Consider the following 27976-nt stretch of genomic DNA (forward strand, 5'->3'; position numbering starts at 1 on the left):
AAAATGAGATAATACTTGTAAAGTGCTTTGCAAACCTCAAAGCTCTATTTACATGCTGCTATTATTACTAGTAATAATAATAAATTTTACTTTCTATTGTTGGCCATTTGGATTTGCAAAAATAGCCTGTAGTTTTCCCTCCTTTCTTATTAGATGGCTCCGATATATTCATGAGCAATTGAATGAATAAGGGTCTTGAAAATCAAAATAAAAAATTTAAATTACCATTGTACGCATGGAGCAATAAAAATTTAAAGGCGGAGCTATCTGAATATAAATGTAAAACTTTTGACAGGACAGGGTAACCTTTGCTGTCTGTTTTCTTTTAGAAACAAGAGTCTTCAGGTTATGTAGTATAGATTTATATAGTTGGCTCATTGTAAGACCATATGTATTTTTTTCCCAGCACTCTCACTTATGCTATATTCAGCAAGTCACAACTCCTTTGAGCCTCAGTTTCCTAATATATAAAATGAAAAGGTAGAAGGTTATCTGAGACCTTTTCCTGGTCTGTCCTATGTTTTTATCAATTTTAAGGTTGGTTTCTTCTAACAGAACATAGTGGAGTAGTTCATTTTTAGCATGATCTGAAATTCTGACTTAGTTGAGTCCAGTATAATACTGTTAACGGCACTGTCAATTCTTCAAAGAGTGGCTATGTTTGACTCTGAGATGTGTTTGTACTTACATTTACAGATGGGTGTGACTGACCTAGAAATTTAATTTAAAATAATTCACATTGTGAAGAGTTCCAGAGGAGCTTACTTTTCTTAGAACAGGGAAAATAGTTAAGTACTTAGGTTATAAAGAGTTTTTTTCTTATAAAATTATATTTGAGATTAGATGCCAGTTATCTAGCTTGAAAGCAAGATTTATTTCAGATCATTTATTAGGGAATAACCTAGTTTAGCATTTCCAAATTGGGTTAGATTTACACTTGTAGGAACTCCAGTATATGTTGAATTTCTTGTTGAATTAATATAAATTACTAATGTTAATTGAATTGTGAACTTAAGTTTTTAAAATGCTTTCCATTAGTTGTATAAGTGATCAGAAAAGTAGGAGGAAAAGCAGAAGAGTGCAGCCCTAGAAGTCAGGGGAATTAACAAGTATCATTAAGAGTCAACAATGTCATATATACTGCAGAAAGGTCAAAGAGAATGATGGCTGAGAAAAGGCTATTGTGTTTGGCAATTAGGAGAATGTTGACCTTTGAGAAAGTAATTCAGTAGAGCAAGGATATAGAGACAAGAATTATAACTCTAATCTTTTTTTTATGAATCAGCCTAAGATTGGATTCTAAAAATCATCCTTGGAAATAACATCAAGGTTAACTTATTTTACTTGTGTTAGAAGGCAATTTCTGGCCATGTTCTTTCTCTTCATTTTTTCCGTTTTCTTTCTCTTTCATTGGTTATTTTTTTTTTCCTTTTTCCCACCTACAATTGGCACAAACAGTGCTTAAACTAGTAAGACTTGCTTTTAAAGAGGTTGTTTACATTCTAAATTAGACTTTGAACAAATGTTCAACTAAGAACAATGAGACAAAGAACTACTTAGAAATACTACTGCTGTACAACTTAGTGTTTCTTATAAAATTTGTATAATGTCCTGCATAACTAGCATGGACATGAATAAATGATGCATTAGTCTTAATGTACTAGCCTTCATTAATTTTGCAGAAAGTTAATTTTTTTAAAAAAGGATACCACTGCTGTGGTGATTAAATGATAAATGTGATTAGGACAAACCTAGCAAGTATTTCAGATATATATATATCTGAAACATATTTTTTTTTTGGTAAAGCATTTGGGTTTTAAGTGACTTGCCCAGAGTCACACAGCTCGTAAGTGTTAAGTGTCTGAGAACGGATTTGAACTCAGGTCTTCCTGAATCCAGGGCCAGTGCTCTATTCACTGCGCTACCTAGCTGCCCCTATTTTTGAAGTGAGTGGTCTAAACATCAAGTTTTTATAAGACTTTAAAAGTTTTTTTTCTGGAACTTCTTAGGGAATATTAGAATATAAGTATCTACTTTTAGATTGTTACTTGGAGTGGCTGTGTGTTCTTTAGTGATGGTGACTGTATTTTGTCCACTTAAGTTAGATAGAAACATGTGACAGGACCTTAAATACAGTTTTTCAGTTTGATGATTAAGACGTTTTAAGAGATCACCTAGCCTATCTCTCCCCTTCCAGGAAGCTAAGCCAAACAAAATGGGTGTCAATTCTATTCTTAAAACATTCTGACTAGGGAATTTCCACTACTGCCCTCTGTTCTAATTTGGGATAGCTCTAATATTTCAGCTGTGTTTAAAGGTATGGATAACTTTTTAGGTAATGACAATTTTTATGAAGTTCTTAGTTTTTGAAGTGGGTACTGGCCCTAAACATTTTAAATACTTAAGTCATTTCAATAGTGTACTATTTTATATTTAATTTTTTTTGCATTTTATTCTAATTTCTTTCTACTCAACTATTTAGGGTTAAGGATGGTCTATTGCCTACATGGTCTATGCTCAAAGTTTATATCAGTTTTTTATCCTTACTAATTGAAAAGGTTTGATTTTGGAAGATATAATCTTAAGAACTAGGAGTATAAGCAGGTGCCTTAGCAAAACATTTACTCAGCACTTATTCTATATAGAGAGATATAAAACATGAACCCTGCTCTTCGAAATTTGTACCTTGGAAGGGGAGTTTAGGACTAATCTTAAAAGGTTTTAGTTCAGCCTGTCATCTATTACAGATAGCTTCTTATGACATCCAGTGACATCCAGGGTGGGTCATTCTGCTTCTCCTTGAACACTTGAAGCAGAAATTGATATTTGAACTTGGATAAAGCTCTAATATTAGTTCTTTACTTATAATGAACTTAGGTCTGCTGCCTCAAAACTATAGAATCAAAGATTTTTAGGTTTGGAATGGACTTCATGACTTCGTCTAATTTAACCCATGCTCACAAAAAAATCCCCACAAGTCATCATCCAGCCTCAGCTTGAAAACCTCTAATAAGAGGGAGCCCACCACCTCCTTAGACACCCCATTCCACTTTTGGGTAGCTCTCATTGTTAAGATATTTTTCCTGACATTGTTTTTCCTAAAATAACTTCCTTTCATTCGGTTTTGTTCCTAATTCTTTCTATTAGACCAAAAAGAAATTCTTAAAGGTAACTATTATATCTCCTTGAGCATTTTCTTCTTTCTTTTCTCCTTCAACCCATCTTCATATGTGACATGGACTCAGGGCTTCACCATTCCATTTTCACTTTGGATGATCTCTGGCTTATCACTATCCTTAAATTGTGAACCCCAGAACTGAACACAGTACTTCAGATGTGGTATGACTAGGGTGGAGTACAGAGAGACGACTAATAACCTCCCTATTCCTGGAAGCTATGCCATTCTTAATGCAGGCCAAGATGGTATAAGTATTTTCAGCTGTTCTGTCACACTGCTGACTAATATATGCGCTTGCAGTTCACTAAAGAACCCCAGGTCAAACATTCCTGACCATTTTTTTCTCATTCTATATTTGCGATGTTCATTTTTTTTTAACCCAAGTGTAAGACTTTACATTTATTTTTATTGAAGTCTGTCTATTAAGACAGATTCAGCCTAATGATGGCATTTTTGGATCCTTATTTTGTCATCAATGGTTGGGAGCAACTAAAAGGCAGATATTTGGTTGGGGGGGTAGTTAAGGGATGTCACTTGACGTCACAGAAAACTCTTTAGCTACACCAAGAGCTATCCAAAAGTGGAATAGACTGCTTAGTGAGGTGGTTGGTACCCCCTTATTGGCAGTCTTCAAACAGATGGCTGGAAGACCTCACCAATTTGTCAGATAAATTGTGGTGGGGATTCTTCTTTATGTGTTGGACCAGATGGCCAGTGAAGTCCCTTCCATCTTTATTGGTTGTCCTTCCCAGCTTGTTGTCAGTTACAAATCAGATGAGCTTGCCATCTGACTTTATTCAAATCACTGATAAAAAATGTTAAACAGCACAGAACCACACATGAATCCCAGTAGCAAGACATTGGAGACCTCTTGCCAAATTAACATTAAATCCTTAATGACTCCTGAGTCCTGCCATTCAACTTGTTGTGAATCCATCTGATTGTATTATGGTATTTTACTGCATATTTCATATTATGAGATGCTCTATTAAATGGTTTCCTAAAACCTAGTTCAAATTATAGCTCCAAAATTCCCCTGATCCACTACTTTATTAACTCTGTCACAAAGGAAGTAAAATTAGTCTGGTATGACCTATTCTTGACTAGCTCTTAGTAATCATTGCTTTCTTTTCTAGCTTTTCACTAACCACTGTCACATTAATGATCCATTCTAGAATTTTCTTGGAAATCAAAGTCAAGCCTTTTGTTTGCACACTCTTTTCCTTTTTTTTTTTTTTTTAACACTCAGAACATTTGCCTGTTGCTAATCAGTCAGTAAACATTTATTAAGTGCCTGCTGTGGGCACAGCACTGTGTTAAGTACTGGGGATACAGAGATCAGTAAAAGACCATAATCCCTGCCCTGGAGGACCTCATATTCTAATGTGGGTGAGGGGTTGGGTGCAAATAACTTTGTACAGTTAACATACAGGATAGATAGGAAAGAATCACTACAGAGAGCACACTAGAATTAAGCCTAATCAGGAAAAGCTTCCTGTAGAAGGCTCAAGGAAAAGAGGGTGACCAACAGTATTAAGGGCTTTAGAAAGGTCAAGAAAGATGAGGATTGAGGAAAGGCTATTAGATTTGGCAATTAAGAGATAGTTACTAAATGCTGATAGAGCAGTTTTCATTTGAATGATGAGATCAGAGAAGCCAGGGTGTAGAGAGTTAGGAGAATGAGAGGAGAGGAAGTGTAGGTACCTACTTGAGAAGTTTGTCCACAAAAGGTAGGAGAGATGGGATGATAATTAGTGAAAATGGATCAAATGAGGGTTTTTTGTTTTTTGGAGAATAGAGGAGACATAGGAATGTTTATAGGCATTTGCAAAATATCCTCTAGATAGGGAGAAATTGAAGATAAATGAGAGTATGGGAATGATAGAGGCTTCAACCTGCTGGAGAAGATGGGATCACTTAAACATGTAGAGGGTTTAGCTTTGGCCAAGAAAGGTTCATTTCTTCATGTTTAACTGGGGTGGAGGAAATAGTGGCAGTCGGCACCTGGGTGATGTGAGATGAAGTGGAAAAGAGACCTGAGAGCTCTCAGTGAATGTCCACAATTCTTTTCAGTGAAATGTGACGGAAGGTTCTTAGGAGAGAGTTGGGGAGTGAAAAGGTTTATAGGAGACACTGTGGTGAATGGGCTAGTGAGTTATATCAGGAGGGTATAAAAGGATTGTCTTACAGTAGTGAAGGTCCATTTGAGATTATATAAAATAAATTTATAGTGGATCCACTCAGCACAGTTTTGGGATATTTTTCCCATCTTTATTCAGCAGCACATGTATAATATCCAAGGCCTGAGGCTTGACAGGGCAAGATTAGAGAATAAGGGACTCTCATCTCTCTTCTTTTCCATGCTCATTCAGATATTGTTGGCACTGGGGCAGCTAGGTGGCACAGTGGATAGAGCACCGGCCCTGGATTCAGGAGGACCTGAGTTCAAATACGGCCTCAGACACTTAATAATAACTAGCTGTGTGACCCTGGGCAAGTCACTTAACCCCAATTGCCTCAAAAAAAACAAACAAAAAACCCCCCAAACAAACAGATATTGTTGGCACTAACTTGGCAGTCATTTTTACTGGTTCTTTCAATATCTAAGGATGCATTTCTTCTGAGCTAGGTAATGTGAAGGGTGACCAGGTGTGTTCTCATATTCTTTCTTTGATTGCTAGGCTTTTCTACTTTTTTCTCTCTTGGTTCAATTAGAATTCGAGAATTTAGGAATTTTACATTTTTAAAGAAAAACACTTATCTATCTATCTATCTATCTACTTATTATTTTTTAATTTATTCTTTCTTTCTTTACTTATTTATTTATGTATGTATGTATGCATGTGTGCATCCATGCATGCAGGGTCACACAGCTAGTGTCAAGTGTCTGAGGCCGGATTTGAACTCAGGTCCTCTTGAATACAGAGCAGGTGCTTTACCCACTGTGCCACCTAGCTGCCTGCTGGAATTTTACATTTATTAATTCATTTAATCCTTTATAATATTCCATAACGAGAATATCAAGTCCCTATTGGCCATTTCCCCCCCTGTCATTTCTAGTGCAGAGGCCATTCTCCTTGACAGAGCAAAGAGAAAAGTACACTGAGAACTCAGCAGCTCCAATTCTCTTTGTTGTTACTTATCATTGTCTTGTCCATACCAGGCTGTGGTCCTCACCATTCTTTGATTATCCTTTCACCCATTATAGCTGCAAAACTCTTTTTGTTGTCCTTAGCCTTCTTCATCAGCCTTGCTTCATCTGAGCTTTAGCATTTCCTAATGTTATTTTTACAGAATCATTCCACATTCTTGTGTCCATCCTCTGTACCTTCCCTTTTCTGTCTGTATGTCTATCTCCCCTAGATTTAATAATGCATTTGATAAAGTATCTCTTATTAGTCTTGTTTGTGAGTTCCTTGTGCATGACTTGTTGAATGTGGTTCTGCCTTCTGGAGCTCCTTAAGAATAAGTTGAGGGTCAGCTAGGTGGTGCAGTGGATAAAGCACCAGCCCTGGATTCAGGAGGACATGAGTTCAAATTTGGCCTCAGACACTTGACACTTACTAGCTGTGTGACCCTGGGCAAGTCACTTAACCCCAATTGCCTCCCCCAAAAAACAAAAAGAAAAAAAAAAAGAATGTTTAGTACTTTTATCTCTTTCCCAGACTAAACCAACAGCCTCATTCCTTTTAATTATGCCTAGTAATATGTTTACATATATTTATGTTTCTTTTCTCCCCATAAACCTTCACTTATTCCAACTGCTTCTCTTAGTAATTATTGATAGTATAAAGTACTTCATTTTGTCAGTGTTCTTCCCCTCCTCCCCCTTTATTTTAAAAGGAAGGAGGCCCAAATTTGAAAATTGTAATCTCATGTGGTCAGGCCAGTACAGTGTGGCTTGACTCTTACATTAATGCACCTGAAGAGTGCCTTACTTATTTTAGTAGCTGATTTATACTACTGATTTATTTATCATAGACTTCTCTTCATCTGAGTGGTCTCTATTCTGTATATAGTTGGTCTTTTGGCTTTAAATGGAAGCCCAAATGTGTCAAGATCTTTTGAATCTTACTTCCTGTAACCAGATTTGTCTTTGTAAGACAGTTATGGGGGCAGCTAGGTGGTACAGTGGATAAAGCACTGGCTCTGGATTCAGGAGGACCTGAGTTCAAATATGACCTCTGACACTTGACACTTACTAGCTGTGTGACCCTGGGCAAGTCACTTAACCCTCATTGCCGCCACCCCACCCCCCACCCCCAAAGACAGTTATATCTTTAAAGCAGTTATCTGTCAGTCATAAAATAGCAACATAGAAGGATTGAGAGAGGCTTTTATGGAGGATATGGTTCTTAAAATGAGCCTTGAAGGAAGATAATGATTTTGGGAGGTGGAAGTGAGGAAGAGGGGATTACACTTATGAAGGAAAGATCTTCCCCCCTTTTGAAGACATGAAGGAGAGGAGATGGTTGTTGGATTTTGAAATTACCTAGTGGTCTGTTTTTTTGGTTCATAGAGTGTGTGAAGAGAAATAATATGATTTGGGGGGGGCAGGGCAATGGGGGTTAAGTGACTTGCCCAGGGTCACATAGCTAGTAAGTATCAAGTGTCTGAGGCCAGATTTGAACTCAGGTACTCCTGAATCCAGAGCCAGTGCTTTATCCACTGCGCCACCTAGCTGCCCCTGAGAAATAATATGAAATAAATCTTGAAAGGTAGTTTGGAAACAAATTGTAGAGAGTTTTAGGTGTCAGACCAAGGAATTTCTGTTCTATTAAGAGGTAAAAGGAGCAAGGTTACCTGTTTAGACTTGTTCCTTGAGAAGGTTATTTTGGCAGGTATGGAAAATGGATTTGGTAGAAACTGAAATTCTGAAGTAAAATTGGGGGGAATAATAATAACTGCCATTTACATAGTGCTTTAAGTTTTGTAAATCTTTTTTTTTTAACCCATTTGATCCTTTACAATATTCCATTCAAGAATTTATGAGGGCCAGAACTAGGGAGACTGATTAAGACTATAATGTAGTAGTAGTAGTCCATTTGAAAGAAATTGTTGGACTGAACTAGAGTAATGACCATGTGAATAAAGAGGAGACACAGATAGGAAAGAGGTTATGAAAGCAAAAAAAAAAACCAAAACAAAACCCTAAGTAATTGATTAGATATGTGGAAGAGTTAAGTATAACTCCTAGTTTGTGAACTTGGGTGTGACATGATAGGAAAGATGGGTTATATACTTGGTATATAAGAAGTTCAGAAGTGGTGTGAGTGTGGGAAGAAAGATAATGAGTTCTGTTTTGGAATCATTAATATAACTACTGTTAGAATGGGGATTTGAACCCAGGTCTTACTTTCTCTAAGTCTAGAAAATTATCTTGCCTCTTAGCATTTTTTATGCTGCATTGTTTTGTTTGGACTTGGCTTTTTTTATATGCTTTTAAATAAAAGTTCAGTCAACATCTATTTCACATTCATTTTCCAGATATACTCCCCCACACTTAACCCTCTTGAGCCTTCCCTTGTAACAAAGAAAGATGGCCAAGTAGAACCAATTGGGGAAAATGTCTGCATCTGTCTGCATATGCAACAATAAAACACATAACTCATTTTTAAGTGCACTTGAATCAAAAGATTCCCGGTTAAAAGAGCATAATCATACAACAATCATTGAGGTGAACAAGCAATCTATTTGTCTGAATCTAGCTCAGTGATGCCAAAAGGGGTGATTTTTCTTAGCCTATTTGCTATATTTGCTTTATATCTTCTCATTTACTGGGGACATAGCTGAAGATATTTCTCGTGTGTGTACTCACAATGTCTCAATTTAATACTATTTTTTGTTTGCTAGACTTGTGTTTTTCCTTCCTGGTTAAACTGGACAGATAACTATAGAAGAAATTTCTGTGACTAAAACTCTCTTCATTCTGATCCTAAGAGAATGTTTTGCGCCCCTTGCAAAATATAGGTGCCTTCAAATGATATGATGCAGGTTTTCTTCCTTTGTTTTTGGTGTAGACAGTAGCATAACTCATTTGGCAGCACTTCAGAATTGGCTTTAATGTTGAATAGTAATTGCATATACCCTTTTAAAACACTAAAATAGTTTATTAGGCATTAGTTGGTAGTATGAAGTAATAATGGCAATAAAAATGGAAGAGCTTGGTTGGCTACTTTCCTAATCTGTCACTCGTATAGAATAAATCAATTTTAGTGAAATGTCCTTGGTTAATTTTTCTCCATACAAAGTGAGGAAAAGAGCAATCACAAAGAAAAAAATAGTGACAAAACATTTTCATCTTAGTATTTGCTTCACATGAATTTCGACCTCTCCCTTAAGTTTTAGTGCCAACAGAGGAGGATAGGAAAGTTGAATATAATTTAGGAAGTCAAGTAATCCTTTATTCCCCCAAAATGGGCTTTTTGGGGGAGGCGGGGGGGGGGAATACTGGTAGAAGAACGAAATCTGAGGAAGGAAAGGAAGAACCTCCAAATATTATTCCTTGACTTTTAGCATTTTTATTTCTTGGTTGACTGTTATAATTCTATATCCTCTACCATTTCCCCAACTTACTGATAGTAAAAGTGACAGAACAGAAGCATAATCTTCACCTAGGACGCCCTCTAGAACAAAGCTTCTTAAACTGTGGGTCGTGATCTCATATGGAGGTTGCATAACTGAATGTGGGGGTTGTGAAAAGTTTGGCAACAGTAAAAGCTGTACCTATTTTATATACTTATATACCCAGGGTCACAATTGGTAAAAGTTTAAAAAGCCTTGCTCTAGAAGGATATAGACAGATCTTTGTTCTTAATAAGGTATGATGATAGAGTTGTTAGGTTTAAACTGGACTGGTTTTGAAAATTAGGTGAGCTTAATATTCTCCTACATGTATATTTGGTTCTTTGTTGTTCACCAGGGTTAGTGACTCTTTGACTTCTAAGGACTTCTCTCCACCACTTTAATATTTTTATCTGTAGTCTTTCACATTTGATGACATTACAAGAAAATAGTGAAATAGTTTGAGTATTTCAGATAAGCTGCAATATATCCAGTTATATCTTAATGGGGTCTCAATCAAGATACTTTTGAAACTATTGATCAGTTCATGTAATGGATTGTAACATGGAGAAACAACAAACAGCTTGTATCTTTGAAAGGAAAAGAAGCAACTCTGAAAAGCTTTTCTCTGTTTTCATCAATCTTTTGTCATATTTATGAGCATCTCAACCAGGACTCATTGCTTTGGGAAATGAGATGGAGGATAGCATATGGCAATAAAATAATGGAATAGGAAGAATTAGTGGAAGGTGTATATAAAAGTAGTATGCTTATCAGAACTTTATATAATGAGAATCTAAGGAATAATCCCCCAAAGGGTTTTTACATTTCAACATTTTGAACTAGAACATTTTCTGTTGAACTAGGTTTTTTCTTTTGTTTTCCTACTCTTGTTTTCCCATTGAGTATGATCTTTAATAAATTACTTTGTCTTCTTGACATCTTTAATTAGTACAGTAATATTTTTCCATCCTAAAGGGTTAGTATTAAATGGCTTCTTTATAATGGACTATCATTATGCATTAGAATATGGTTTAAAGTATCTTTGATATTTTATTTACCTTTGATGACAATTCTTTATGTTTGAAAACCTTTACAGTTTGGGGCAGCTAGGTGGTACAGTGGTTAGAGTACCTGACCTGCAGTTAGGAAGACCTGAATTCAAATATGGCCTTAGACACGTATTAGCTGTGTGACCCTAGGCAAGTCACTTAATTCTGTTGGCCTCAGTTTTCTTATTTGTAAAATGAGTTGGAGAAGGAAATAGCAAACCATTCCACTGTCTTTGCCAAGAAAACCCCAAATAGGTTCATGAACAATTGGACATGATTGAAATGACTAAACAGCAACAGTTATTTAAAAACAAAACAGCTAAGACTCCCTAGTGAGTCTAAACAGTTGTATCAATCTTTAAAAAGTAAGTGCTCCAAATTAAGTTTTATCTTAATCATGTTCAAGCTTGTTGGTGTTTTTTTTAAATAGTATTTTCTTCTGTAATCAGTCAACAATCATCTTTCAGTCACTTAATATGTGCTGAGCACATGCTAAAGCAAAAAAAAAGGTAACAATTTTTGCTCTCAAGGAGCTTATTCCATATCTAGAGAAAATATGTACATTCATAAGTACATATAAATATGTGAAGAGTAAGTACCTGATTGTAAGGGTAGGAAGGTACTACAGGAAAAAACTTCTTGTAGAATGCGGTTCTTGAATTTCATCTTGAAAACAGTGGGGAATTCTGTAAAATGGAGGTGAGAAGGAAGTGCTTTCCAGGATGAGGTCAAGGGGTGTAGAGGGCAGCAAGTATAAAGACATGAAGATGAGAGATGGGTTGTCATGTGTGAGTAACACAGAGAAGGCCAACTTGGTTGGACCATCAAGTGCAGGAAAAGGAATAATGTATAATGAAGCTAGAAAGATTGGTTGGGACCAGGTTCTGAAAATCTTTAAATGGCAGCCAGAATTTGTATTTTATTCAAGAATCAAAAGGAGCCACAAGGTAATGACATAGCCACACTTATCCTTTGGGAACGTCACTTAGGCAACCACATGGATTAGTGTGGGGAGAGACTTCAGGCAGGGAGATAAATTAGGATGCTATTACAATAGTAAAAGCAGGAAGTGAAGTTGTAAATAGGTTGGTAACTTCATGTATAGCAAGAAAAAGGGACTTATGAGAGATGTTGTGGAAGTGGGAAATATGGCCTGATATATCAGATGAGAAAGAAAGATGAGTTGAGGAAAATGTTATGGTTACAAATCTAGGAGACTGGAGGAATGGTAATGCCCTTGACAGAAATGGGGAAATTCAATGAAGGGTGAGGTGGTTTTTTTGTTTGTTTGTTTTTTTGGTAAGGCACTTGGGGTTAAGTGACTTGCCCAGGGTCACACAGCTAGTAAGTGTTAAGTGTCTGAGGCTGGATTTGAACTCAGGTACTCCTGACTCCAAGGCTGGTGCTCTATCCACTGCGCCACCTAGCTGCCCCAGATAAATTCTTTAAAAGACAGTCTGTTGTATACAGACCTCTATTCTGTTCTGGCATTTCTCTGGAGCTCTTGAGCAGCAAGCACCATATCGACCATTCCCCAGCCCTTTCTGAAGGCACATTTGCTCTTGGGTAGATGACCATCTTCTAGGTGAAGGATTAACATATTAAGGAGAACTCTGGCAAAGATTTTGGTGGCAGTGACTGAGAGAGACCTCCCTGTGATTGTCACAGGACAACCTGTTTCCTTTTTCTTTGTAGAGATGGACAGTGAAGGCATCCTTGAACTCCTAAAGGGTAACCTCTTTTTGCTGTATAACCCAGAAAATTTAGGTCAGCTTTTATATGAGCAGTGGGCTTCCTGCCTTGTAAATCTCAGCTGGAATAAAATCAGTACCAGACATTTTGCCACACGAGAGGAGCCCAATTGCTTTCTAAATCTCGTCTTCAGTTGGAGTTTTGGCTAGAGAAGTATATGGTCAGTGGCTTCAGCACTGGTTGATGATGGTCTATTAAGAACACTGGAAATGTTCACCTATCTCTCCAGGATCATGTCCTTACTACTAATCATTGTAGCACCTTACTTTTGATGGAATTAAATGCTACTTTCTTAGAAATGGACAAATTATTTTGCTGGTAAACTCTATGGAGTTCTTGTTTTCCGTTTAAAAAAGTAAGTGCTCCAAATTAAGTTTTATCTTAATCATGTTCAAGCTTGTTGGTGTTTTTTTTAAATAGTATTTTCTTCTGTAACCAGTCAACAATCATCTTTCAGTCACTTAATATGTGCTGAGCACATATTCTGAATTTCCCCATCATTTTCATCAAACCAATCTTGCTCCATGTTAGCAATGAACTGTTCACACTGGGAGAAGCAATCTATTCTTTGGACATTAAGTCTTCTGATAGTCGTCTTGCCTTGGGGCTACCAGTTTTGTTGAATGCAAATCTTTAGCTTGGAGAGAATAAGTCTGTGATCTGTCCAGTACTCTGTGCCCCACATTTTCTTCATCACTTTCACATTCTGTTTGTCTTTTCTCCTTACAATGACAGCCCATTAAATGTCAATGTTTGCTGTCTTCATCCATGAAGTTTTACTGCCTTTAGATAAATTGAGGACAATGTTGATGATGAGATGGTGATGAGATGCACAAGACTTCAGGAGTAAGTGACTGTTGCTGTTTCTGACTTCATTCCTCTCAAGGATTCCTTGCCGTATCTGATAGTTTTTGCCTACTCTGGAATTATAGGCTTGTCTTCTTTTGGCACATTGGTGGTGAAGGATTTCAGTTCTTCATAAAATTTTCTTTGACCTCATCATGATATGATGGGAACATATGCAGTGATGATGGTGGTGTGGCGCTTTCCTGCAAGTGGCAATTGCATTGTCATGAGCCTGTTGTTCACTCCTTTTGGGAGGCATACAAGCTTGTTGCTTAGATTAGTTTTGATCACAAAACCTACACCAGCCTCACAGCACTCCCCATCACTGCAGCAACTCTAGAAAATATGTCCAGCTACGACTTCAGTAAGCTAGCCTTCATTTGCCAGCCTTGATTCACTCAGGGCTGCTATTTGGATATGATACCTGCTGAGTTCTCTCGCAGCAAGAGCTGTTCGTCTTTCAGGTCTACTGGATTTCATCTTTCAGGTCTACTGCATTTCGTGTTGTCCATAAGCGTGTGCACATTCCATGTACTGATGGTGAGTGGAATCATCTTTACAAAAGTTTTTCTACATTTTTTTGTGTTTTGGCTGCAGGGTGGGATCCCTGCCTGCCACCATAAGCAGGCCAGGGTTGGGTAAAGCATACAATTTTTAGGGCACCTTTTCTAGACCTTTCCTAATGGCAGGAGATGAGCAGCATAGTCCTTTAAAAAAAATCTGCTCAAATACTCAAGGGGCTGCCAATTCCCACTGCTCCTTCAGTTCAGTGAGAAGACAACCCTTTGGCCTGGGCCACCTGTATGCAGGGTTGTGACTACAGCTCCCAGTGTATCTGCACCCGCTGCTTCATCACTTGCTTGTTGCCACAAGACTTTGAGGTAGGTAAAAAATGGTAAAATGGTATGGGTGATAACTCACATATTGGTATTTAAGTGATGCAGAATTGTGTGGCGACGTTGGACTCTCTCTTCCAGCGTCAAGTCCAGTGGCAAGACAAAAGTCAAGAAGATTGGCAATAGCTCAGGATGCAGTGAATGACCATGATATCTTCAGTGTCTAACAAAGCTTTAAGTGTTCCACAGTGCCTACTTCAGCCACCTTTGTGGCGATTGGAATAAATTATTCTCATTCTCCCATTCCACTGGTTGAAGTCTTCACATGCTTGGGGCAGATACCCCCTTAAATCAGCGAGGGGTTTGAGATCTCTTGCTTACCCTCAACCTGGTTTAGCACATCTGCCAAAACAGCTTGCCAGGGTGTGGCCATAATACATGCTACAACTTTTTAGAGGCACAGGTGAAAGTTGGGAGAGTCAGGTGGAAATTAAAGGTGCAAAGCATCCCAGAAAAGGGCTTGGCAGACCTCACACCAGAGGTATGAGTCTCCTCTGAATACCCCATGCACTGATGCAATGAGGCAATGAGAGGGAGTAGTTTGGAGTGTTTGAGAAAGAAAGGGATGAGAGATCAGAAACTAGTTTAGGGGAATAATGGGGTCTCCTGAAATGTTTTGTTTGATTAGAGAGACTTGGCATGTTCAAAGGCATTAGCAAAGGAACCAAGAAAAGCGATAATTGGAGAGGATGGGGAATGGGATCAAGGACATCTTCTATCCAAAGCTAGGCAATTATTCAAGATTGTCAGTTTTCACCTTGACTTTTATTTCTGGAGTCCCATTCTGGTTTCCATTTATATGATGGAAACTTTAGAGATGGAAGAAACCTTGCAGGTCATCTGGTCCAACCCTCTCCTCCCACCCCCCCATTTTAAAGATGAGGAACTGAGGCCCAGGAAGAGTAAGTGACTTGTAGGTAGTAATCAGTGCAACTCATGTCTTTTGACTCCAGATCTTGTGTCCTTTCAGCTCTGTTATGCTGCTTACACATTTTATTTATCAATATACTTACTTTGGCACATTTTTCAAACTTGTTTTTTATCCCTTTGGTATTAGTCTTTTTAAAAATTGGAAAACATGGATCATTTTTAAATTCAAGGAATGATTTGACTGGCATTACCCTAAACTACAGTTTGTTTATATGATCATAAAATTAAAAACTTGAAGGACCTTGGAGATAAAATCTAGTCCAACTACTTCACTTTATATATTAAGAAATTGAGGCCCAAGGAGGTAGTAAATGACAGGGCCAGCTAGGATTATCAGTATCTCCCATGTATTTCTCCCCCCCCCCCCTTTTTGGGGCAATGGGGGTTAAGTGACTTGCCCAGGGTCACACAACTAGTAACTGTCAAGTATCTGAGGCCGGATTTTTAGTCATGACCTCCTGAATCCAGGGCTGGTACTTTATCCACTGTGCCACCTAGCTGCCCCCTCTCCCATATATTCTTTTTTTTTTTTTGTGAGGCAATTGGGGTTAAGTGACTTGCCCAGGGTCACACAGCTGGTAAGTGTTAAATGTCTGAGGCCGGATTTGAACTCAGGTACTCCTGAATCCAGGGCCAGTGCTCTATCCACTGCACCACCTAGCTGCCCCTCTCCCATATATTCTTACAAAAACCAAGGATACCATTGTCAGATGTTTGTTTTTTAAGTTTCAGATTTAAATACATGGTCTTAGAATTCAGTTGTTCAAGTTAGGATTTAAATTACACAATACTTTGTGTACACTTTAGTGATGATTATTTAGAAGACAGTTCTTAGAATTCTTTTTTCTCCAGTCTGCTGGCTGTTTGGCAGTGAAATGAAAAATCTTTTGGATGTAATGGGTAGCTAATTGGTGCACTGGACAGAGAATGGGCCTAGAATCAGGAAGACTTATCTTCCCTAATTCAAATCTGACCCCAGAGACTATCTGTGTGACCCTGGGCAAGTCACTTAACCTTGTTTGCCTCAGTTTTCCTCATCTGTTAAATGAGCTGGAGAAGGAAATGGCAAATCACTCCAGTATCTTTGCCAAGAAGACCCCAGATAGGGTCACAAAGACCTGGACTTGATTGAAATGAGAAAATGACAACATCAGCAACTGTGAAATCTCTTTAAGCAGGAACAGTGAGAAACAAACAATACAGAAGCAACAAACTATCAGTAAGCAGCACGAGGTGTAAGATGACTTTTCTTTTCCTTTGGTAGGTTACTATTTTTGTAGCTCCTAAAGCAGGGAGAATTCCTCAGCAACTAGAAAAGAAAAGCAAAAAGGTATACTCTAGTACTTATATAATAACATAGACCATAGAATGTATGTTCTTTAGTATTCAACTTAGAAATTTAACTTTTAGGTTACCTGGCTAATAGAATCAGCTACTTATTAAAAATCAGCCTGGGAAAATAGAAGCCATTGTGAAAAGCAGTGGATAGTGGAGTATATTTGGAGTCATGAAGACCTAGGTTCAAGTCCTACCTTAGACATAAATCGACTTTATGATCCTGGGCAACTCACTCCATTTCTAAGGGCCCCCAGACAACTCTTAAGATTCTTAAGTTTGGAACAATTATTAATTAGTAGGAGTTTTCTCAGTGGAGGTTTCCTACACCAATGAAATCACAAGTTCACACTAGTCCATAGAGATATTTTATTTTTTCCATCATATATAAATTTTATTTCTAGAATCAAAATTCACTCAGCATAAGTGTGAATTTGTTCAGCCATTCTGGAAAGCAATTTGAAACTGTGTCCCAAAAGTTGACTAAAATGATTGTACCCATTGACCCATCTATGCCACCACTAGATTTATGCCCCAAAAAGATCAAAGAGGAAAAGGAGCCATATCTACAAAAATATTTACCTAGCAGCTCTTTTTCTGTCATCCCAAAACTGTAAACTAAGGCAGTGCTTATATTTTGGGGAATGAGTGAACTAATTATGGTATATAGATGTTCTGAGCTATTATTGAGCCACAAGAAATGATAAAATAGACAATTTAGGAGGAAATTAGAAAGACCTTTATGAATGATGAGGGCTGAAAGTGATCATAACTAGGAAATTTTATACAGTGACAATAAAAGAGAAAACCTTGAAATACTTTAGAACTTTGATCAGTGCAGTGGTAAACCACGAATCTGGAGGACTGAAGATAAACACACCACCCACCTTCTTCCAGGGATGTGATGGATTTAAAATGCAGAAATGAGACATATATTTTTGGACATGGCCAATGTGGGAATTTATTTTTACTGGACTATGCATATTTATTAGGAGAGTTTAAAAAAAATGTTCGTAGTGACATGGGGAGCAGTAGGAAGGAGGAATAATAAATGTAAAAGCAACATTTTTTTAAAAATCAAAAATATTTGGAGACATTCTACATGTCAGTTGTGATTAGTTAGTACTTATAAGGGTTTATCTTTATCTGTTTGCTAGTCTATTGTGTTGTGATTTTTTAAAAGTACAGTCTGGGCTTTCAGGTATTTATTGAGGCTCCTTTGGAACCATTGTAATCCTGATAATTCCCCCCCTCCCCAAATCAGAATTAAAAGTTATCAGCATTCATTAGGGTTTTTTTGACTGGTTTGCTGACCATATTTCTGAAGGATTGCTTGGGCTTTTAAGGTTCTACTGAATCCCTAGAGGGCTACATTTACATACTAGCATCAGTCTTACTCAAGGAACTCAGCAAGTTTGTCAAAGAATGTATACTAAAAAATTATGTCTCTAAATACCCAGTTATTTTAACATACAGTTCACAGTGATGAAAAAGTTCTCTAGAGTTCCTTCTGCAGTTGTTCTAATCAAATCACCATTTCCCAAAGTGATTTAAATAAAGAATCCATTATTGTTTTCCATCAGTCATATCTTAGATATACTGAAATTCATGGAAGGCTGGGATTTTGTGATTATTTCTTGTTTTATATCTTTCTTTAGGCAAAACTACATTTAGATAATCTTGAACAGATGAGTCTCTCCTACTTTTAAATATTTAGTGTCTGATTTAGATGGACCAGCCAAGATGGTAGAGTGGTGGCAAATACAGTTAAGCCTTCCCCTTCAGCTTCTGAAGAAAAATCTAGAAAATGTACTGAGTGTTAATCAGTAAATTCCAAGGGAAAAAAAATTAATACGTCCCTGTTCAACATTGGGAAATGGAAAGGTTTTTGGACACTGGGGTTAGGATTAGTCAGGAACAACTACATGGAGCCTTCCAGCATGGGTACCGAAAGAGAGTTGTATGCACCTGGGCTCTAAGAGGTGGTTCCAGCTCCACATAGAGGACCTTACCTTTTCTAGAAACAGATGGTGTCTCTAGTACTGGTCTCTTACTGGTGGCTCTGTACTTCATCACCCAGCCCCTTATGAGGGATCTGCACCTAGAGGGGATGTGGCTCTGAACCCAGGAACAATGTGGTGTCAGTTCTAGGTGCTGTCAGCCCTTCCACCCCCCCACCCCCACCCCCAACACACACACACTTCACTCCCACCTCTGGGGATCCTGCAATTCAGTCACTGAGCTAGAAGACCTTTCCAGGTGGCTGATAGTTATACTTTAGCTGAAGTGAAAAATATTCTGGTAGCAATCTTGATCTTAGATAAGACAGCATAAAAATAAGTTTAATTGAGATAAAGAGGGAAAGATCATTTTGAAAGACAATGAATCAGTATCAGTACTAAACACACAGGCAAATGCATAGCATCTAAATACCTAAAGAAAATGAAAAATGAGTTACAGGGAGAAATAGATAGTAAAACTATAATAACGTAACACCCCTCTCAGACATAGATGAATCTAGTAAAATTTTAAAAATATACATAAATAATACAGGACCTAAGGACCTGAATGGAATTTTTATATGATAGGCCAGGCAGTTATCAAATGGCAATTATTGAATGAGAGAGAGAGAGAGAGATTGATTGAGATCGAGATTGAGATTAATTTGTTGAGGGAGGGATTGTACATGGTACCTTTACTGAAATTGACCATCCACTAATAGTCACAAAAATCTGACAGACAACTGCAAGAAAAGTAGAAATATTTAGCACATCTTTTGCAGTCTATAATGGGTGGTTAAACTGTAACTTTTTTCATGATAATGACAACACTGAGACACCTTATCAGAATTTCTTGAATGCAGCCAAAGCAGTTCTCATATCTTTTCTATTCTCAACCTTCACTTGATTTATCTATTTCTGCCAAGAATCATTCTTTATCTCTTCTCCCCTTTGTGGCTAAATTCCTTAGGAAGGTCTTCTACAATAGGTACCTCTTCTTCATTTCCTCTTGCTATCTTATATTTAAGTCTTCTTCAATCTGGTTTCCCACTTCATCTTTTAACTGAAACTGCTCTCTCCAAAGTTACCAATGATCTTTTGATTGCTGAATCTAATGGCCTTTTCTGCAATCCTTATCCTTCTTGACCTCTCTGCAGCCTTTGATACTGTTGACACCTGCTTTTTGATAATCTTTTCTCTCTTGATTTTTGTTACACTATTCTCTTCTGGTTCTCTTTTACTTATCTTATTGTTCTGACTATTTACTTAACTGGATCTTCATCCTGATCATATCCAATAACTATGGGAATTCTACAGACCTCCGCCTTGTTCCTTTATTCTTTTTCATTTGCTGATCTCGTCAGTTCCTATGGATTCAATTATCTATCTCTGCTGCAGCAGATTTTGAAATCTATTTATCTAGCTCTACCCTTTATGCTGATTTCCATTCTGGCATCTTCTCCTGCTTATTGTACATCTGAACTCAACATGTCCAAAACTGAACACATTTTCTTTCCTGCCCAAACTCTCTTCTCTTCCTCACTCCTGTTTACTGTCATGTATACTGTTACTCCCCATATCCAAACTGTTGCCAAGTCCTGCTGTTTCTACCTTGATTAACATCTCTTGTATAAGTCTCTTTCTCCACTGATACTAACAGCTTCCTGGTAAAATCCCTCATCACCTCCACCTGGAATATCATAATAGCTTGATGTTTGATCTCCCTGCCTCAAGGTTCTTCTCATTTCATATTATCCTCTATTCATCTTTCAAATTGATCTAAAAGCATCAGTTTAACCATCTCTCCCTTCCCCCTCTTTCTCGTGTCTTTCTGCTGCCTTCATTTTCTATTCTTTTTTTTTTTTTTGAGGCAGTGGGGGCTAAGTGACTTGCCCAGGGTCACACAGCTATTGTGTCAAGTGTCTGAGGCCGGATTTAAACTCAGGTCCTCCTGAATCCAGGGCTGGTGCTCTATCCACTGTGCCACCTAGCTGCCCCTGCCTTCATTTTAAAATAGAAAATCCTCTGTTTGGCAATTTGGACCTTATCAACACCCTCTCTGCTCACCCCTACTCTATTTGCTGTTCTTAGAACAAAACACATTGCTGACTGAGGACCTTTCATAGGTTATCCCTTATGCCTGGAATTCTTTCCCTTTTATCTATACCTCCTAGCTTCCCTGACTTCCTTCAAGTCTCAGCTCAAGTCTCACTTTCTGAAAGAAGCCTTTTCAAGCCCTCCTGTTGTTAGTGCCTTCTAAGAGTATCTCCAGTGCTGTATATATCCTATTGATGGATAGCTCTTTTACATGTTTTTCCCATTAGTTGTGAGCTCGTTATTAAGGGCAAGGGCTATTTTTTGCCTTTCTTAATATTAATAGCACAATACCTGGCACATAATAGGAGTTAGTGTGATCTGACATCAGTCACCAAGATGCCAGATACTAGGTGCCAGAAATCTAAAGAAATTTCATTTTCTTTATATTGTTAGTGTTTAGCTCAGTGTCTGGCACCTAGTAGGTGTTTTGTTAAATGCTTTGTGCTTAATTAAATGCTTGTTAATGATTTTATTTGACATAAAATAGTCCTTGCCCTTAGGGAACTTAGAGTGTATAGGAGTAAACATCATGAACAGAAACATATACAAAATAAATAAAAGGTAATGGGCAGGGCAGGCATTAACAGTTGGAGGAATGAGGAACGTGATTGTGTACAAAGTACTGTATGAGCTTTGAAGGAAACTAGAAACTCTAAGAGGCAGAAATGAGGAAGGCATATATTTCACATATGCAGACCAGCCTTATGTGAAGGCATGGATACAAGAATTGGAATTTTATGTGTGAGGAATAAGGGAGTACATTCCACATATGGGAGACAGTTTATGCAAGGGCATGGAGACAAGAGATGGAATTTCCTGTGTGTGAGGTGGCCAGTTTTCATGAACCTACAAAAGTAGGATGGAGATAGGTCATAAGGGTATTAAATGCCAAACAGGAATTTGTATTTGATTCTATAAGGAACAAGGAGCCACTAGATTTTAGTAAGCAAGGGAATCACATGGTCAGACCTCCATGTTAGGAGTATTACTTTGGAACTTAATGTAAGGTTTTAATGCTCTTTAAAGTCCACATTTGTAAGAAATCCCATACATTCACAATTTACTCAAAGAAGATAGTAATAGGTAATCTTTATATAATGCTTTACGGTTTACAAAATGCTTTATTAGTATCATCTCTATTTTATATACGAGGAATACACTTTAGAGAGGTTGTGGCTTGACCACGGTCCATGTTATTAAATATCAGAGTTGGAATTTGAACCTATGTTTTTGCTGACTTGAAGTGCAGTGCTCCTTCCATTATACCACACTGTCTCTAAGATGATTTTAGATCCTCTGGAATAACAAATCATCGCTTGTGAGTGAGGTCAACATCCCTGGAGGATATCTGCTTATGGGAAGTAGTTGAGCTTATACACTGCTGCTATAGTTGTTGCAAGAGACTTGGAAAGGGTAAAAGCACATAAGGATTCTTAGAAGGTTATACACACACACACACACCTTAGATATTAGGGAATATCAGTTGGCACCTATCAGGTTGATAAACAGCATTCCTCATAGAATAAACTAGATTCTTGATGAGGAAGAATAATTGGGCTTTGAAAAAATGTTTAATAAAAGAGCTCATGTATTAATTTTGGCACAGTGTCAGAAGCAAGATCTCAGACTGTCTTTGAATTCTTTCATGCATATCAAGAATGTCATGGCAGGGTTGGGATACCCTTGTGTGGTTCTTTTGCAAGTGAAGTGTTAAATAATAACTAAATTAGTCAAGCTTCCAGGATATCTTAACAAGTCACTTTTCCAGGTGCATTCCTCTTGCTGCCCTTCTATTAACTCACAATTGGTGATAAGATTTCCCATAATTGTTCTGCTATTTGAAAATTGGATTTTATCACTTATTTTCTGAGTAATAATTTTGGTAGTTTTCTGAGTTAAAGTTTTGGTTGGTTGTTTTCCATCTTGAGAAGTAAACTTATTCTTGAAACTGGAAAGTTTTGATTTAGAAATAGCCTTAGTAGATAGACCACCTTATGAAAGTTATTCTCTGTGCTATACTTTAGTATATTTATGAAAATATCTTAAGGTCTTATTGGTGTTTGGTTTTTAGGTGTAGTGGTGATTAACAAGCTAGTGATAAAAATAGTTGGTGGTGTTTTTATTTTTCAAAGTAGACTGTTCTTCATTGGAATTTTTTGAAAAGTTGCTTCCTTTGCTACTCTAGTGGATAGAGCATCAGCATACTTGAGAAAAATTAATATCACTGACATTAGGGTACATTGAAATCCTTCCCTGCAGAAATCTAAGCTTTTTAGATTTAAGTTGACATAAGTTGACATCTGCTTGGAAATGAGAAATGTTCTTAACAATTGAATAGTAAAATGAAGTTCTTATATTAGGTCTGTTAACATAGCTATTATTCCATAGATGGAGATTTTTCCTTTTCTAATGGACATTATGGCATTAACCTTAAGATTAACTTTGGTATTCACATTTTTAAAACATAATCATAATTTACCTTGAGTCACATGTTCCATTTTATTGGCTGCCTTCATGCAGAAAATATACTAAAGTAGTATTAATATCAGTAAAGACAGTAAAGCACTGTATATTTTCTCTGTGAAGGGAGCATTCTGTACATTTTTTTCATGTTTTACATCATGGTATTTTGAATAACCATGCTTCCATGTTCACATCAATTTTTTGTTTTTCAATTTATGCACAGCACTTGCTCTGAAATTTGGGGACTGAGTACACCAAATACGATAGATCAGTGGGATACAACAGGCCTTTACAGCTTCTCTGAACAAACCAGGTGAATATTCTGCCCTCTGTCGAATCATAGAGATCTTGTGGGTGGGGGGTGGGTTTGGAGGCTCTATTCATAGTGGGATGCTTTGCATAATTTTACTAGGATGTTTCCTTTTATGTCAATTAAATGGCATAGCATTTAAAACAATTGCTTGCCTGTAATTAAAGTACATTAAATGTTTCAGCTGATGTTTTGACCAATGAAATTCTAGTTCTGAAATATTCTTTAAAAGGAATGGGAAATTTGATAAATGCACACTCTTTAGTTTGAGGTTAGGTTATTAAATAACTCTAATATTCTACAGTAGGCCTGATCCTTATGAAGCATTTTTTAAAAAACTGGTAAATGGCCAGTTTCTCTAAATTTAACTTAGTATTATTTCATATACTAATAGTGGGTAAACTAATTTATAAGACCCCTTATGCTACAGTTAATTCTAGGGGAACTAATTTTTATTTTTATCTTCTTTTCATCACCGTACCAGCTTTTTCCAGCACATTGATGTTTGTCTTTTTTCATCTCATCACTATCATCATCTGCATTTATGTGTGAAATTATGCAGTATATGTTAATTTTCAAAAGAATCACAACTGTTAATTTACATTAGTTTAGGCTGCATTCACATTAATGTAGATATTTAACAAACTCACTACTGTAAAAACGTGCCTTCACAGTTCATTTTTGTGTTGATTCTCGGTTTTTGTTTTTTGTTTTTGTTTTTGTTTTACCACCTGCAGCACTTGCAGATTGGATTGCTGTCAGGTTTGTTGACTAATAGCAGTAATATTTCCTAAATGTCCTTAAACAAAAGCATTCATGATAGCAGCATAATCTTCTGAAGGCAGAAGTTGAGGACGAGTGTCAAGTACAGATATGTATAATGTTCTTTAATGAAACTTCATATTTTGTCTAAAGCATTCATTAACATCTGTGTCATTTTATAAGACACATCTATTTCTACTAACTTAATTGCTTTTAACTAGTTCATTAAATAGGACACATCTTTCAACTTTGTGCTATACTACTTAGTGGAATTGAACTGTTTCTTTGTCATTCTTTTTCATATTATTATATGAATATAACCTACACTGAGTGAGCTTTTTAAAAAAATTTTCCTCCTTTTCTCCCTCCCTTCCATGATTTCCCCTCTCCCTCTCCACAGGTCCCTTGATGGTCGTCTACAGGTATCTCATCGAAAAGGATTGCCACATGTTATTTACTGCCGCTTGTGGCGCTGGCCAGATCTTCACAGTCATCATGAACTTAAAGCAATTGAAAACTGTGAATATGCTTTTAATCTTAAAAAGGATGAAGTGTGTGTAAACCCATACCATTACCAGAGAGTGGAGACTCCAGGTAGGAAGATTACTAGTTGCTTTTTAATTCTTTTTGTATTAGAACTAAAAACATAAGATCTTAAGTCAACAAATATTTATCTACTCATTATTTGAAGTAATTTTTATGTTAAATGGAGACCGTGTAAATGAACTAAAATTCTAATTTGAAAATAAAGCTGTCTGATTTTTTATATTAAGTTTTCTTTCATGGTAGCCTGAATATGCTAATTTAAAAATTTTAGAATTTGTGTAAGAAAAATATATATAGCTCGTACTTTCAAGAGAAGCCTTGAAGCCTTTAAAGGAAAATTGTCTTAGGATAATACTCTGACCCCATTCAGACCCCATAAATTTGGTCTTTGGTTTTAGCTCAACTGGTTTACTTTTGCATTAGAGGATTTATATTACCGAAGAAATAGATTGTTTCTAAGCACTGGTAAAGAACTCTTGAAAACCAATTAATGTCACACTCTGTATATAAGAAAGTTTTAAATTATGAATTACTTTTACCTAGTATTAAAGTTGTTGGCAGAATTTTTACTCTGCAGTGCTATATTTCTTCATATGTTAAATGGCATATTTTACAAGTTTAAACTGGACTATTTAGTATTAACAAAATGATATTTAAGTTTTTCATACTTTATTATTGACATTTTATATTTAACATTAATGTGAATTTCTTGAAACTTTTCAGTTTTGCCTCCTGTGCTAGTGCCACGGCATACTGAGATTCTAACAGAACTACCCCCACTGGATGACTATACTCATTCCATTCCAGAAAACACTAATTTCCCAGCAGGAATTGAGCCCCAAAGTAATTACATACCAGGTATTGTTGTTGTTGTTGTTTTAATTCCCCTGAAACTCTTAAGAAGGTGATATTTAATTCTTAATCATTGGAAGTTTTATGTAAACTATAGTTTGATTTTATACATATAGACATTTATATTACTTGATTTTAGATTAACTGGTTCCAAAGTAATGTGGATATGATGTTTGTGATGTATAAGATTGGTGTTAAAATTTTTAAAAATATATGAAGGAAAATTTTAGCCTTGATTTTTTTTTTCCTCCCCTCTTTGATAATAGGGGACAATAAACCAGAGGGAAACGTCTTTGTCCTCATTTTCAAGCTCTGGGTGCTACTAATAAAGTGAATAGATAGTATAGGAACAATGATGATAACTTTTATATGATGTTTTAAGCATTCCCTGCTATTTGGGGGTGGGGGGGGGATGAGGGTTAGCTCTGAATTTCATATGTGACCTAGTATAGATAGAAGGCAAAATTAAGAATTGGGATGCCCTTGAGGTCAAATTATACCTCTGATAGATACTGATTAACATCTGTGTCATTTTATAAGACACATCTACTTCTACTAACTTAATTGCTTTTAACTAGTTCATTAAATAGGACACATCTTTCAACTTTGTGCTATACCACTTAGTGGATACTGATAGATACTGATTATATGACCCTGGGTAAATCTTTTAACCTCATAGTATCCCCAGACAACTCTCTGAGATTAAGTTACAGACTGTTGCAGATCTGTACTGATAGAGTATTTCCTTTTCAAAGGGAAAGTTATAAGTTTTTATATTAGTGGGAAAAATTCTCACTTGGCCCTGGTCACACAGCTAGTGAAAGGCATAGTTAGAACTTGAACACATCCTCTGCTTTCAGTCAGCCATTTTGGACATTACTGGGATTGAAATGATTAAAAACTGGAAAGTGTTATTTTGGAATGAAGAATCAGGGGACCTAGATTCTTGAAACTTCAGTTCCTTATCCTCTCCATTTCCATTTACCCTCAGAAAGCCAAAAGAATGACTAACATTCAAAGGATTAACAAAGTAGAATATTTATTCTCAGTTTTTTTCTTTCTTACCTGATATTTCTCTATCCTACTTATTTTTTTTCTCTTTTGGGAAGCTGATACCAAGTAAGGACCCTAAGAGTTCCAAGTTCAGTTCTCTTCTTAAATAAAGGATGTAACAAAGCAGTATTAATAAATTAGCAGTTTTGAAAGGGTGTTCCAAGATCAGTTTTTGAGACCTTTTCTTTCTTATTTCATCCTGACCTTCCTTAAAAGTGAGGAGAATGTTGAATTGGCACCTTGGAAGCAAGGGAGAAGGGCAATTTAAGAATAATTCTAGGCTTGTGAATCTACATGATCAGAAGGAAAATGACCTCAGCATGGGTTTGGTGGGAGAAATGGTTTAAAGAGAAGCTTAATTCTGTTTTGAATATGTCAGATTTAAACTTATGACAGGATATCCCATCTGTGGAGATAGCTTGCCAGTTGTTGGCCACATGGAACTAGAATTCAGAAGAGAAATAAGGTTTGATATATACATTTGAGGAATGTACCCCAAAATACTTTGAATCAATGAGAGCTGATAAGAAACTGAGAAAATGTAGAAAGAAAAAAGGCTTAAGACAGAACCTTAAAAGATAACCCACACTTATAGTGGGTAGGAAATGAATAATGATCTAGAGGAGCAGTTACATAGGGAAGAGAAGAAACAAAACAGATCAGCATTATAGAAGCCAAGAGAAGAAAAAAAATTTCTGTAGCAGGAGTTAATGTCAAAGATGCTGACAGGTTAGGTAGAGTGAGGACTGAAAAGGACATTAGATGTAGCATCTAAGAAACGGCTTGTAACTTTAGGAAATGGTTCCAGTAGAGTAATGAATCCAGAAACCAGATTTCAAGGAATTGAAAAACGAATGGAAGGTGAGGAAATAAAATAGAGCATAGGGGCAGCTAGGTGGCACAGTGGATAGAGCACCGGCCCTGGAGTCAGGAATACCTGAGTTCAAATCCAGCCTCAAACACTTAACACTTACTAGTTGTGTGACATTGGGCAAGTCACTTAACCCCAATTGCCTCACTAAAAAAAAAATTTTTTAATTAAATAAAATAGAGCATAGATGACCAGGAAATTAGCTATGAAAGAGGGGTCTAAGTAGCTTGAGGGAATGACCAGGTCAAGTAAAGGGTTTGTTTTTTTTTTTTAAGGATAGGGAGACCTGAGAATGCTAATAGGATGCCAAGAAGTGTCTGGTGGACAAGGAAAAAGATGGTGGGGAGAGGTGGGAAAATTAATGGAGTGAAATCCCAGATGAGACAGAAGGGGATAAAAGCACAAGTAGAGGTATTGGCTTTGTCCAGGAAAAAGGCCATCAAAGCTTTTCAGATATGGACTCTTCCTC

General features: G+C 36.9%; 1 protein-coding gene across 3 annotated transcripts in view; it reads left to right on the forward strand.

Annotated features, from left to right (window-relative positions):
- The window catches only part of SMAD2 (SMAD family member 2), a 101441-nt gene that overhangs the window by 33866 nt on the left and 39599 nt on the right, over nucleotides 1-27976 (forward strand). For 2 of the 3 annotated variants that reach the window (XM_043962681.1, XM_043962688.1), the window contains exons 3-5: nucleotides 23337-23426; nucleotides 24586-24779; nucleotides 25455-25589. In XM_043962681.1, the coding sequence (XP_043818616.1) occupies nucleotides 23337-23426; nucleotides 24586-24779; nucleotides 25455-25589 (419 nt within the window). The remainder of the gene's footprint in view (nucleotides 1-23336; nucleotides 23427-24585; nucleotides 24780-25454; nucleotides 25590-27976) is intronic. The other variant, XM_043962697.1, reaches the window with a different exon arrangement.

The sequence above is a fragment of the Dromiciops gliroides genome, chromosome 1, assembly GCF_019393635.1.
Source record: "Dromiciops gliroides isolate mDroGli1 chromosome 1, mDroGli1.pri, whole genome shotgun sequence".
Taxonomy (NCBI): Eukaryota; Metazoa; Chordata; class Mammalia; order Microbiotheria; family Microbiotheriidae; genus Dromiciops; species Dromiciops gliroides.